This window comes from Leptonotus elevatus, chromosome 1 (genome assembly GCF_054856555.1).
Source record: "Leptonotus elevatus isolate MCC_2025b chromosome 1, RoL_Lele_1.0, whole genome shotgun sequence".
Taxonomy (NCBI): Eukaryota; Metazoa; Chordata; class Actinopteri; order Syngnathiformes; family Syngnathidae; genus Leptonotus; species Leptonotus elevatus.
Window position 1 is genome coordinate 8,943,184 of NC_141239.1, and position 14,184 is coordinate 8,957,367.

Sequence of the window (14,184 nt, forward strand, 5' to 3'; positions counted from 1 at the left end):
GATGACTCTCCATTAATCATCCCATAAATCCAGCTTCATTTAGCGATATTTTAGTAGCATTTTGGTCTTTGAGGAGAGACTCAACCCTGAGATTTTTGTGATTGCTACTAAATCTGAACCATTGTAGAGAAATGGCCAAACGCGATTATGAAGATTTTGAGTTTTTGTCATTCGTCATCAGCAAAGTTCGTTGACGCGCCATAAAATACACACCCTGAAGACAGTTTCTCTTAGCGAGATGAAAAGACACAGGAAGTCTGCCATTTTCACTTGAAGTGACCATTTTAATTGCATTTTTGCCATTTCCAATGGTTCTTCAGTCCTAAAGATTTTGTCCAATTCAGATACTAGACAGATGTGCGACTAAATTGTGAAGATTTTCATAATTGTATGTGGACAGAGCATGCCTCAGTGCATCACCATAAAGGTGGAATCTCACGAGTGGCGAAGGCTTGAGAGTGTTTGCGAACGTAGCGAATGTTGTTTTTCGCCATCTTCAAAATTTCTTGGTGACAACAAAAACTGTTTGCAACTATAAAAGCTATTTGCGAACCTTTAAGGCACCCTGATGATAAATCAACATTCACTCAGTGATACACCACCTTTAGCCCATATCCCACTGAGGATTGTGAGTGTTAGCGAAGGCAGCGAATGCGCGCTCCCATCAGGGTTCGTTCAAGGTTTGCAAACGTTCGCTGGACCTTCGCCCAGAGTTTTATAATGTTTTTGGAGAACCATTACAATGGTTTAGAGAACGTTTTGAAAACGTTGCAAACGAACCCTAACGTGAAGTCATTATTTGCTAGCGTCACAAACGTTTGCACTTCAGTGGGTTTTAAAGAACAAAAACGTAACCACAAGGTCAGAGCTTAACCAAATATCTTGTATGTTGCAAAGGTCCCAACTGGATGATGGCTGATGGTGGGATACATTGTGGTCATAAACAACTAATGCTTGCACTTGTAGCCGAAATCCGTGTTTGCATATTTGTTTAGCATTTAACCACCGATCCATTTGAATGCGTTACTAATTGTAGTTTTGCTGAAAAACACGTCATAGTCATTTTTAGTCATCCCCCCCAAAAAAAGAATAATCCAATTTAAATTTGGTAAGTGAAGTGCACTTTTATAGTGCTTTATCCACACCATATAGCCTACTGTCCAAAGCGCTTTTCCAAGCCTAATATCGAAGTATACTGACACGCTAACCGTCAGGCAGAATCAACCGTTAGTTTAAGAGAACTTATTTTAACCTCCAGGATCCCTCGCCATACAGTAGAAAAACTGAACCCACGGTGTTCCTCTATCCATCCATTCATCCATTTTCTGAACCGCTTATCCTTTCGGGAAATTGTAAATCCACCCACTTGGGGAGTTGCTGCTAGCTAGCGCTAAGCTAACCTACTTGTGTTCGCTCCAGCCTGTAAGGTTTTCAATCATTCCTTAATTTAACCAGGTAAAAAAAAAAAACTCATTGGGATTAAAAATCGCTTTTCCAAGAGTGACCTGGCCACAGGGGCAACAAAGACACACAATTGAGTCACATTGCCCAATAGCATTTGTTTCACGTTGCTTTACAATAGCCTTGAACTCTCCAAGTGTGATACGTTCAGGCAGGTTGTGGTGAATGAAGCGGTAAAACTCTGCTCATATGCCGCTGTAACGAAGACAAAAGCGTTGATAAACTGTCTAGTTGGTCTTCATTGACTGCTCAACAGTTTAATGCTCGATGGCTGGCTAAATACTCCATATACACGTGAACGCTTCTGTGTTGTGCTCGAATGTAGCGTGGTTTCCACACGACGCAGGCGCTACTCTAGACATGGGATGTGTGTGCACGGCCATCAACAAACGCAGACAATGCGAGTCAAATCTGGATTTTTTTTTTTTTCATTTTTAACAGCCAATTCGCTACTCCGTTCGAGTCACCACGATTCGTGTACAGCCCGTTCTTCCTTGAGCCAGTCAGCCAACGCATGATGCTGCCAGCCAAAGCCAGTTAAGAGTTGTTTATGGTTAAATGGAGGCATTGCGTCATAGTGATGACATAGTGACATTGAAGTACTTGTGCACAATGTCAGCGAGAAAAATGACACTTAGTTGTTGCTTAGTGGGAGTAAAGGAATATTTTGTTACCTCTATTGTCAGGCTGCAGGCGGGCCAGACCTCACTCCCTCCGGATTTTAACGCTCTTGCTTTATGATGCGTGCTACAATTAGCTTGCCGGCTACTTAAGAATCACCTATTTAGAGCACGCCGGGCCACAACTTTGTCGCTGTTCACGGAATTTGCGCGCTAAACTGGAGCACTAATGTGCCCGACATGAGTATGTGCTGGCACGCAGCAAGTCGGCAATTAAATGAAATAAAAGTCAAAGTTTGACCTAGTTAGGTCAGGTTCCCTCTGGGAGGCAGAAGGCAAAAAGGCACAAAAACATCCAGGGGGAAAAAAAACTTGCTTTGTGTACTTGTGTGACGACCAGCACAATGATGGCGGTGCGTTTGTGTACTCTGCATTGGTAAACTGTCACACTGCTTTGATTTCCTGAGTGGGTGTGTCCTTGACGAGCGTGTCTTTGAAGCTCATCAGAAACACTGAGTGCTTTGCAATATTTATGTAAAGTATTTAGATAAGCGTTGTGCAATGTTGTTTAGCTTACACGTGTTCTTCATAAGAATTAAGAACCCGTTGACATTTAGGAAGCAAACTACAAGACTTCTGCTGGGTGCAGCCAATTTTGCTTCAACAGTTTCACACAATCTGTTACTGATTAAACATTGATTAATCAATTATTTATAGTATATGCAAGGCTGTAATGAGAAAGGAACAATGTGCAATTATTGTTCGACCTACAAGTGAATACAAAAAATAATAATTCCAAGATGCTTATATTTTTTGAAATTTGCTTTTCATTTAATACTTTTGTTTGTTTTATTTAATATTGTCACATACATACATGCATACATAAAAAAAAATCACTTCACTTACATGCATACATGCATAAAAAAATGTGCCATGATATTTTTCAACTTATTATTTTTTCTTAAATTTGGGAAGTTTTCAAATAATATTTTTCTCAAGCAATTAGTACCCTCATCTAATGTTTTTGTATTACTCATGTAACTGTAAATATTTTGTATTTTTCTTATATTTTGGTATTTATCACCTAATGTTTTTTTTTAATATATATTTTTTATTTTATGTATAGTATTTTGGCTAACATGTTTGTAGTATTTTGTCTAAATTTGTATTTATTTATTTGTTTACTTTATTTTTTGTCTTTTGTGGTGGGGCGGCATGGCTCAGTGGTCGAGTAGTCATCTCCCAGCAGTTGTGGGTTCGATCCCCGGCCATTGTGACCATGTCAAAGTGTCCTTGAGCAAGATACTGAACCTGCAATTGCTCCTGATGCTGCATCATCAGTAGGTAAAATGAGGCAACAGTGTTTGAGTGCCGAAAAAGTAGAAGAGAGCCTAAACAAGTGAAGCCCATTTACCATTTCTAATACCTTTTATAGTTTCCTCACTTTGTATTTTTTCTTTATATTTTTCTTTTATTTCCCCAATAGTATTTTTTCTCATATTTGAGCATTATTGCTTAAGCTTTTGTTTGAATGAGCAACTACACTTAAGCGTTCAACTTATGTCACTCGTCCCTCCTACCTTTGTCTTCAGCGCGGATCTTTTTCAGCGTAGCAGGGAACTGGAGCTTATCGCAGCTGAGTTTGGCAATCACGATGGAGCGGTCCCCAGTCAGTCACAGAGCACATATAGAGACAGACAACTACTCACTCATTCATGTCGTGACTGAATTGGAACTGAACAAGCGCTGCATGCACATAAAGTCGGGCGAACGTACCACCACGCCATCAGTGACCTCCTCGCAAACCCCTGATCTATATTTATTTTGGTAATAACACTGATCACTGCTTACTCTTATCACCCAGTCTAAATTCATGCTGAATGGCAAAGGCAAAATGCGTGGGCGTAATGGAGGCACTCAAGTCAAGAACTGTGCGGTGGTAAACCTCACTGCTTGACACCTCCAGGGACGCAGCAGTGATTGATGGCTGCTTTTAGTTTGGAAGAGCTGTGTGCCTGCGGTTTACATTTGCCAGTGTTGACTCAACAGCTCCAGAATGTGATTTGTATCTTTTAATCCACATTGAATGATCTGCAAATTACTTTAGTTTGTATATAGCGGTTGTTATTTTGGTACCGGAAATCCAAAGGCTTTATAATACTATATAACATATGGCATGTGTATGGTACATAAACATTTGTCAATTGTAAAGACAATTAACAAATAATTCAAACACTATCATAAAATGGAATAAAAAATAAAATAAAAATATACTTACCATTTGAAAACACCTGACGCATGTAATGGAGGAACGTGAAGCAGTTTGTGAGATGTGGTATCTGGACGTCAGTCAAAATTTTGCGTAATTTGTCTCATTGTACTGGATCTTATGTGGTTGGCACCGGCACGCTGAACTGCGGTTAGCATGCTGACCTCACAGTTCTGAGGTTTGGATCTCTGCCGGCCTTCCTTGATAGCGTTTACATGTTATTCTTGCGCTTGCGTGTTTTTTTTCCAGGTAGTCTTGCTTCTTCCCACATTTCAATAACATGCCTGCTTTACTCATTTAAGGCACTAAATCTTTTCCACAGGTGTGAATATGAGTGTAGTACCTGGAGTAAACCCACGCAAGCACTGGGAGTACATGAAAAATCTACACAAGAAGTGAGCAGCCCATATTATACCAGTGCAAATTGTATTTACAATGAATTTGTTTATCATTAATTCGCCAATTATTTACTAAAATTAGATCTATTTTACTTTGACCAATTATTTAATTAAATAAATGAAGAAAACATATGTTAAAACGAATACATACATTTTAATTAAGTAATTTACATGATACATATTCAACCTTTGGGGGAAAAAAATAAAGTATTAAAACGACAGCATCAATACTGCATATTTCTGTTATGGTGCCACCCACTCAACGCACCGTTTAAAAGGCGACATGTTTACGTCACGTGTCTCCTTCTGAACTATACCATTAATTGCGAGTGCGCGCGCTAACGGAAGAGCGAGTGTGCGAGTGCGCGCACGCAAGGCCAGTGTGTGCGTACGCGCACCTTGATTTCCCACAATTCTCTGCTTGGCGGCACGAACTGAGCGGAGGGCGGAGAGCGGAGAGAGAAGGAACCACGGTAGAGTGGCGGCGCTGTCAGGGAACAGGAGCCCCAGCACGGCGCATGCAACCCGCGTAAGCAGCCCAGCGAGGAACGTCTTTCGTTCTGGTAATCAAAACAGTTCTGTCCTCTTTCATGTCTCGTCACGGTAAATAGGGGGACGCTCGTCGTCACGTCAGAGACGCCGCTTTCAGGGGTCGTGAACGCACGTCGGTGACTCAGTGATGTTTATATCGAGATAGCTGCGTTCAATTAAATCATTTTTTCCGTGTTGTGCTACCGAAATGTTAGCATAAGAGGCTAAAGTTGACGTGTGGCTAAAGCTACAAGGAGACTTTAAAAGGTAAGCTAGCTTGTTTGATGTATCAGTCTTGAGGCGAAAGAAAAAAAGTGAAAGGAAAACAACTCTGGAGCGAAACTTTGACACAAAATGACGCCTCCGGTTGTGGCTGAGTAGCGAGGGGGGATGGAATTTGTCAGGTTATCGGCAGCCAAGACGGCACACATTGGGGCTGTTTTTGATCTGCAGTGCGGGTAGGCGTGGTCAGGGTGACACTCACTCGGCGTGGCCGCTTTAGCATCCTCGCATCCCTCCACTAGCTGATCTCGAGTCATTGGACGACTGCCTATTGAGACGCACACTGGCCTGTTGTTGTTGTTCAACATTGCGGGCCTTGTTGTCCATTCATTTGCTTGATGAGTGTATGTTTGTGTAGCAGACTTGCTGTTCTCATGTTGTGGGCACTTTCAGCCAATAGCAATGATGTGCTCAGTTATTGCTGGTCAAGTCTCATCTGATTTACTCTATGCACAGTGGTGCTCCGAGTGATCAGCCAATTTTCCATGGATCCGTGTATGTGGATCACAAAAAAATGATCATCTGCAGCCTGCAACCAACTAGTGACCAGCCTGTTATGCTTTGTAGTGTGTCCTCTACCCTTTCCCGAACGCTGCAGCAATCCAAACAAACATGCTACCGTGTGGAGCTTTTATGTCATTTGAGAGAGTGCGGCTAATCCATGTGATCGGAATCGGTGTTGGCCGAGCTCACTCTTGGATGATTGAATTGGAATTGGCAGTATAAAACCCTGACACATGCCTATTTTCGAGTTTTAAGTAGTTTTTTTTTTTTTTTTTTTTACTAAATAGTGTCAGTTCTTCAAAAAAGAGGCCCGATGCATTGCTACAAGCTGTTTATTGCAAAGATTGCAAAGTTTAAACAAAACAATGAGGATTACTCAAGTTGCAAAAGTCAGATAGCTTAACGCTAACGTCACAATGCAAAACACTATAGACGTCTAAGTCTATTTGTCTTACATAAAAAAAAAACATTTTTGTGTGTGGGACTTGATGCATTCATGGAATTTCCATCCAGTGGGGAAAGGTCTTTTGAAATAGGAGTGTTTGAGTTATGAGCATGGTCACAGAAAAAACCCCAACTTGTAAGTCAAGGCACCGTCTTACCAGTGATTGGCTAGCAAGGCCTTCTTAGCTGGCCTGGAAACCAAGTGGTACCTTGACTTGCAAGTTTAATTGGTTCCTTGACTTACGAGTTTAATTGTTTCTGTGACCAAGCTCGTAGGTCGATTTACTCTCACGCAACTAAATTTTCCACATTGAAATGAATTTGCTCGGGCATCTGGTTAGGATGTTTCCTGGATGTCTCCCTGGTGAGGTGTTCCAGGCATGTCCCAACGGGAGGACGCCTCATGAACGACCCAGGACACGCTGGCGAAACTATGTCTCTCGGCTGGCCTGGGAGTGCCTTGGGATCCCTTCGGGAGAGCTGAATGATGTGAATGTCGGGACGGAAATCTGGGCTTCCTTGCTGAAGCTGCTGCTTCCGTAACCCAACCTCGGATAATCGGCATTGAATGGATGGAATGGTTCATTAGCATTCATTCGTCTCCACCCCCCAAGAAACACTTGTTGTTTCATTTTTAAGAAACTGCTTCATTGTGGGTATAGGAAACTGCTTTTCCAATTTCCACCAAGCAGTTGAGGTCAGCACTGTGAAGGCTCATCAAATAGCTGGGTAAACTTTTTCAATACTCTTTCATTAAAATGTTGTGGTGAGTTTGTTAATGGTATATCTACTGTGGACTGATTAAAAGGAATTGCCACTGCTGTGTTACGATGGAATTGTAAGCATGGAATGGTAGTAATGTCACAGAGCTGACCTATCGAACCCGCCACAGTGGAAACACAATCCAGATCAGCAGGTGGCGACGTGGTGTGATGCTGTGACTGCAGCAAGCTAGCATTGTGTGTATATTCAAAGCGTGTCACCTTGCAGTTTCCATTTTATAGTTGGCGTGTCACAAAGATAAGACCACCGGAAGGTTAGGAGGCAGCCGCGAGAGCCCTTTTGCTGACTTGCTGATATTTTTATGGCATTTTGTCGCTTAGTGCGCATGCAAAAAGGTAGGGGCGGTTTACAGCCTGTTGGATGACCTTGTACTTTCCGTTGGTGAACTGCAGGTCTTGCTTGGATTGAGAGCAGACTGAGTGTCCTGGCAGAACACGCTGAAGATGAAAACAGATCTCGGCTTGTTTGGATATCTGGAATTATTAAGGCCGGTACAACACACCGCGCTAAGCAGCGGGATGTAAAAGCGTAGCCCAGGAATGTTTTCCACATGTCCGCTTGGAAAAGAAGTAGAAGCGCAATCAGTTGAACGCTCAAGTTTGTACAATAAAACATTTAAAAAAGCATCCAAAGTCGACCCAACTTTTGAATTTGACTGCCAATATGCATGCACAAGACATTAGTGTACCTCGAGAGACCTCATTTGTGCAAACATTAACCGCCAACTTGCTTTTATTTAGGCTTTTTTGCAATGCTTATTCTAATGGGGAAGTGAGTTGAGATTATTTAATTTGTCACTGATTATCAAAATTGAGGCAGTGTTTTGTTTTGTTTTTTCAACCATCCCCACTTTTTAATCCTAGTTGGTACGGTTGTGTATCTGAGGCCATGCTGTACCGAGCAGAAGTGTACTGTTGATAGTCAAAAGATTTAGTTGGGTGCATTTCACACTTTTTGTGTTTGCTTGAAGCGCAAGTCGCACCATTTCCTGCTGTATTGCCACCCGTTGTCCACTGAAATTGACGTCACAGTTCCCACGAGCGCAAGCTCATCTTGCGAACGTGACTGTTTACCTGTGTTCTGGGTTTGGTCACATGATGTAGGCAAGGCGAGCTGAAAAATGTGTAGCGAAATCCATGTGATCTGTATGGGCAACGGTATCAGCCGATCTCACTCATGGATGATTGTTATTAGAATCGGCAGCATAAAACCCTGATCATAACACCCTAACAAAATAATCTGAGGTAAACCAGCGTCACAATTCAAGATCAAGAATATCAAAACGCCTCAAAAGATTGTGTGATAATCTCAGGTTGTTTAGGGCCAAACAAATCAATCGCGCAGCCCTCCTTCTGTTTGCAATTCAGGCCACTTAAAAGCACTTTAAGGATCTGGAAGCGCTTAATCCGAACGTCCAGACCCAGCAACATGGTTTCCTGTTACAGTGACTGGGATTGTGCACAGCAGCTGTCAGCCCCCGGCGGCCCATGTCGGGAGGGGCCGGCTTAGCATACGGCCGGAGTGACGTGTCAGAAAAACGCCGGCGATGTAACTTCAGCGCGCCTCCGGGGTGCTCGTGAGAGTGGGGGGTGCGGTGGCCCAGCTGTGTTGTACTCCGGCTAATGGCGCGCGGCGCAGATGGCCACCCCGCATCCCCTGCATATATGTGCGATGATCTCAAATGGACCTTTCAAAATGAGAGTGCGATCCATCCGCCAGCACTGAGGCGCTCGGTGACACTGGTGTGATGTAGTCATACACTACATAAACATGCATGAATATCTTCTTCATGCCTTTGATAACCATCTCTGGGATTATTTTGGCTACCGTAGTGGTTCCCCAATGATGCTTTGTTTTTGTAGGGGAGACACGCGAGTGCTTTGTGCTTTGATTTTGCGTACCTAACTGGCCTCAATATAATAGTTTTTGATTGGGGAGGGCAGTCAAAGAAAATTAATCATCTAGTGTTAAAAAAGATACGTACAAGCCATATGATATTGACATCCTTGGTCACAAGAATTTAATTGAATACAGCAGCACAAAATAACAGCAAAAAATTTGTAGATAACATTTATGATTATCTGGACATGCTGAAATTGTAACTGCAATAAAGGCTGAGCCCTGATTTCCACACAATTCTGGCTGTTGAATCAAGCAATTTCTAAAAGTGCCTTGTCAAAGCTTTGACTCGGCTGACTTTTGGTGTTAGTGAATTGGATCGCCTTCCTCTTTATACCATCATAAAATGGGTGCTGAATGCATCTTTCTTTTACGCATAATGCCTGTAGTGGTCCATGCACAAGACGACTTGTGTGCTTTGTTGTGTTGCCCCAGTAAGTAGAGACTGTCTCCAGTGACTGAACGTATTCTTCCTCCCATTTTATATTGTGCTGAGATCCCGATCCTCACAGTTCCTGGAAGGCAAAGGTTAGCTGCACTGCCATTTGGAGCATGTGACTTGATCACTTTCTGCTGCTAAAGCTTGTAAATTATATTTGGTCATCAACTTTTTGCAGCCTTGCCAAGTTACATAGTCTGGGTATTTTAAAGTAACCCAATCAGCATGTTTGCAGCGACCAAAGTTAGCTCCACTCAGGGAAAGTAATTTCAGAATTGCTATCAATGTCTGAGACTCTTAAGTGGTTTGTTTTGTTGCCGAGGCGGGATTTAGAGCCACTTTTAAAGCAGCAGTCATTCATTTCAGCACTGCAAGTTCATTTGCTTTGCTTGTGTTGACATTGATATACACGTGTAAAATACTGTAAGTTTACATTTTGGAATTTCAAGAGTCTGTCTGGCCAGTGTCGCTAAAGTGTTAGGCTGCTCATGTTGGCATCTGTTTGATCTCTTTATTATTGTATGACAAGTGATTTTGTTGATTTCAGTTGTAGATTAGACGTAAAACCGAAATACTGATTGATACCAGCGCGATTAATATCACTATCAATATAAAGTACTATATTAACTATGCAGTCTGCCAGCATTTATTGCACACTCTCAATGTGTGTGACTATCATAATTATTCTCATAATCTAAGGTATTTTTTCATTCTTCTTCTTACACTAAATACATTCTGTATATTTACAGTTATGCTTGAAAGATTACATACCCTTGGGGTATGTAAACTTGTGAGCACAACCTTAAATGTACAAAAGCTAAACATCGCTTAATGACACAAAAATGCTACGAATTGTCGCCAAGATTCACATGCACCTGAAAATATCAAAACAATTATGCATTAAAGCCTTTTTCTCACCTTTAGATTGTGCTCATAAGTTTACAAAAACTTTCAAGCACAACTATATTTTGGTTTCACATTTTAAGTAATTTACATACATTTGCAATAAATAATAATAAAAGTCCAGGAATAGAAACTTGAGTAAACAACCCATTCAGTACCAGCCCATGTGCATTACTCAATAGCAGTAGCATTTGGGGTTGTTAAATTGTTTCAGTTTTGAACAAAGATCTTTTTGTATGCAGATATCAACATGTATCGTCCATGATTATTGCTGTATCACAGTGTTATTGTAATCTTGTTGTCTATACATGCAGCCATGCCCCTTGCACTTTGGTACAGATTCTATAAGACCCCTGGACCTGTGCAGGAAGCCTGAAACGCGAAAAGTCCCAAGACATTAAAACATATGGTAGTGCCGTTAGTGTAAAAAGCAGCATTGGGGGCCAATTTTAGTTCTGCTTCTTTGAAGGCTATGCTTTGTAGTAGTATCATTATCCTTTGAGTTTTATCTTTGGCGCAAAACATTTTTCGGGGGAACACCTCAGACCACAGTGCTGCCTTTGTTGATCCGGTGTCCCCGACCGACATCCTCTCTACCACGAAATAAACAGAGCCCTATAAATAGAGCCGAAGGGAGGAGGAGATGGGCGACTGCAGAATAGTAAACGTCCACCACTAGCAACCCCGCAGCACCAGACACCCACAAATTCTGCACTCATGCCCTCTGATCTCTCAAGCACAGCCTGCGGGTAGTTAAGACCAGTGGGGCCCCAGAGCACCAAATATTATCTGTCATCGTTGTTTGGCAAAACATGCAGTCGTATGTATCCTTTTAGCCCAGATTAGGACCTGTGGGACATGGCGTGTCCTTTGTTTTCTTTTACTGTGCTGCGCTTCGATCCCGAGAAAGCTTTGTGGCATCCAACAAAATGTTCTCATCTTCACATATCTCATTTTTAACATGAATAGGCCTACTACTACTACATTTACTGATCAGAAATGCCAAAATCAAACTAACAAAAAGTTAGTCATTACCGGCTCTGAGTGTCATATCAAGTCAACGGTAAAGGAAACCAAAATAGGAAGTAAAAACCTGCCAAAATAAAACCATTGTCTCAGAGACGACACTAATGACAGAATATCCAAATCAAAGTCCTATTTTTGACAAAAAGTTGGTCAGTACCAGCTCTGAGTATGTTATCAAGCCAACAATAATGGAATCAAAATAAAAAACCTACCAAAATAAAACCACAGATGGACTCAAATGTTGGACACCAGTCATAATATCCTAATTGAAGTTATTTTGTTTACAAACTGTTAGGCAATACAAATAAAGGAAGTAGAAACATAAAAAATATATATTAGTACTAAACATCTAAATCAAGTAATACATATCAACTGTAGTATGTTCATTCCTTAGCCTTATTTTGAAATCTCTGCCTGTGTCTGTTAGATTAACAGAGCTGAAACTGAAATGTGTGCCCTACTCTGTAAGTGGTCAGCTGACTCATCCTCGTCTTCTTCCGCTCCAGCGTAATTTACCATGACAACCGAATCAGGCTCAGACTCTGAGGCCAAGCAGCAGCAGCAGCAAGAGGAGAGCACAGAGGCTCCCAAGGAGAACCCGAAAGCCGCTGAACCCGCCTCGTCTCAGAGCCAAGTCGAGCAGCTTCCCGCCGCCGTGGGACACAGCACGCCGGCCAGGAAAGAACAGGTCAGATCATACACTTATATCATAACTAGTCCATAAAACGCAGCTCAGCCTGAGTCAATTGTGCCTTTGTGTGGAAAAGTGGTCATTCTGCGCCTGCAGCAGATGTAGAGGAACACATGACAAAGTGTTGTTGTTCACTTTTCACTGGTTAATGATGGCTTGCACACTTTACTATTAACATTCACTTATTAACAGAGTTTTTAATTCTCTGATGGCGCCTGCAAAAGAACAATCGTGAAATCACCTGAGTGCATACTATGGTTGTTAGGATTCCCAACAAACCCACCCACCCCCACCCACCACACCAATATGTCAATTCTACCTAGCAACACTGTTAGAATTGAGAGCAAATATATATATATTTTTTTTAAACCGCTCTCAAGACAAATGCAGGGTGATTGTTTTCACTTTCAATAAAATAACGAGAATAATATAAAGGGAACAAAAATGTCATAGCATTATAATTTTTATTTAAACATTTTTTTCAACAAATATAGTAGGAAGTATACAATTTTTTATTCGGTTCCACCGAGCTTGGCGTTGGACAACAAAATGATCATTGTTGTAAACTAAAAATGTGAAAGGAAAAAAAGCAGTTTAATTACCAAATGTTCATGTTTTTCTACAAAGGAAAGTCAAATGTTTAATCCTAATATGGGCATGCTGATATTGTAAATAGCAAAAGTTCAAAATACATAAATAAACTATCTATCTATCTAAAATCTATATATTTTTTATTATAGGATGAATTAAAAAAAAAAACATTTGTTGGCTCACATTTTGGATTATATTTAGATTAATTATTATTATTTTTAATTTTGTTAATAATCATTACTGGTAATTTCCAAGGAAAGTGTCCCACTTAATATTTACCCAAATTTAACTCCCTATGGAAAAAATGTCCACCTTTTTTTTGCATGCTTTCTTCCAACAGAATATCATCTGACTATATTTGTTCCGCCGATAGCTAATGTAAGGCTAGCTGCAAATGTGTGAATATATTTGTGCCTTTTTGTTCACCCATTGCAGCTGATTTAAAGCTTTTTATGTTATCATCCATACCAAAGCAATTCTGCTGCCAAAATGAAATGCAAACTCCTGGTAACAGCCTTTGGTATGAGGATGCAGCTGTCCTTTTTTTATGTCATATTTTTTGGCTGACGATCGAGCAGAAATGCAAGAATGATGACAGCATGACTTCTTTTGGTCAGTCTCCCAATTTTAAGTGCTGGATGCAGAAAAAGTGCAACCACCATGTGTTGGAGCGTTCAAACCCACTGACCCAAACTTTGCGTTTTTTTATTGTCAAGACAGACTTACGGAAGGGTTGTTTTCATGGCTTGAATATGACTCATCACAGGCTCATAACACTTAAAGTTCTCCAAGTTTGACACAAACTTTTTTATTATTTGTTATTATTACTGACTGGGCTTTTGTTTTTCTGCAATAGATCCAGACATTTTGACCTGGACCTGTAATCGAAACTGTCTGTGAATAGTGTTTGATTATCAAGAAGAGACAGGAACTCATTTGGAGAAGCAGGCTCTATTTTTAGCTAGCAGACATGTGACAGAACTGGTGGTTTTGTTTAAGATGTCTACATGAAGCGTTAGGGAAGTGGAAGTTGGATGTGATGTCTGATCTTTCTAGTCTCTAAATATTATTATTCGCAGTGAAAAAGCATTCATCCAGAAAAACCTATACCGTAATTTCTCGAGATAACACGCCATAAAATATTATACAGCCCCATAATCGCGCTTCAAATAAAGTTTTTTTCCTCTGCACTCGTGTATTTTACGGCCCCCTGATTTGCTGGTATGCACGTTCAAAAATGTACGTATTATCCACATAGTAATTTGTTAGAAACATTAAACATACTGGAGTAAAAATACACTTTTTTTTCCTAACCAGAGGTCAACAACCTTTCTGAGAGCTAT

General features: G+C 40.9%; 1 protein-coding gene across 18 annotated transcripts in view; it reads left to right on the forward strand.

Moving 5' to 3' along the window:
• LOC147180603 (band 4.1-like protein 3) overlaps positions 1 to 14,184 on the forward strand; it is a 52,235-nt gene that overhangs the window by 5,905 nt on the left and 32,146 nt on the right. For 7 of the 18 annotated variants that reach the window (XM_086072999.1, XM_086073007.1, XM_086072971.1 and 4 more), the window contains exons 1-2: positions 5,091 to 5,311; positions 12,066 to 12,247. In XM_086072999.1, coding sequence (XP_085929125.1) covers positions 12,077 to 12,247 — 171 coding nt within the window. In that variant the 5' untranslated portion in view covers positions 5,091 to 5,311; positions 12,066 to 12,076. Of the gene's footprint in view, positions 1 to 5,089; positions 5,312 to 5,337; positions 5,547 to 12,065; positions 12,248 to 14,184 lie in introns of those variants that run through there. The other 11 variants (XM_086073066.1, XM_086073075.1, XM_086073095.1 and 8 more) reach the window with 5 other exon arrangements.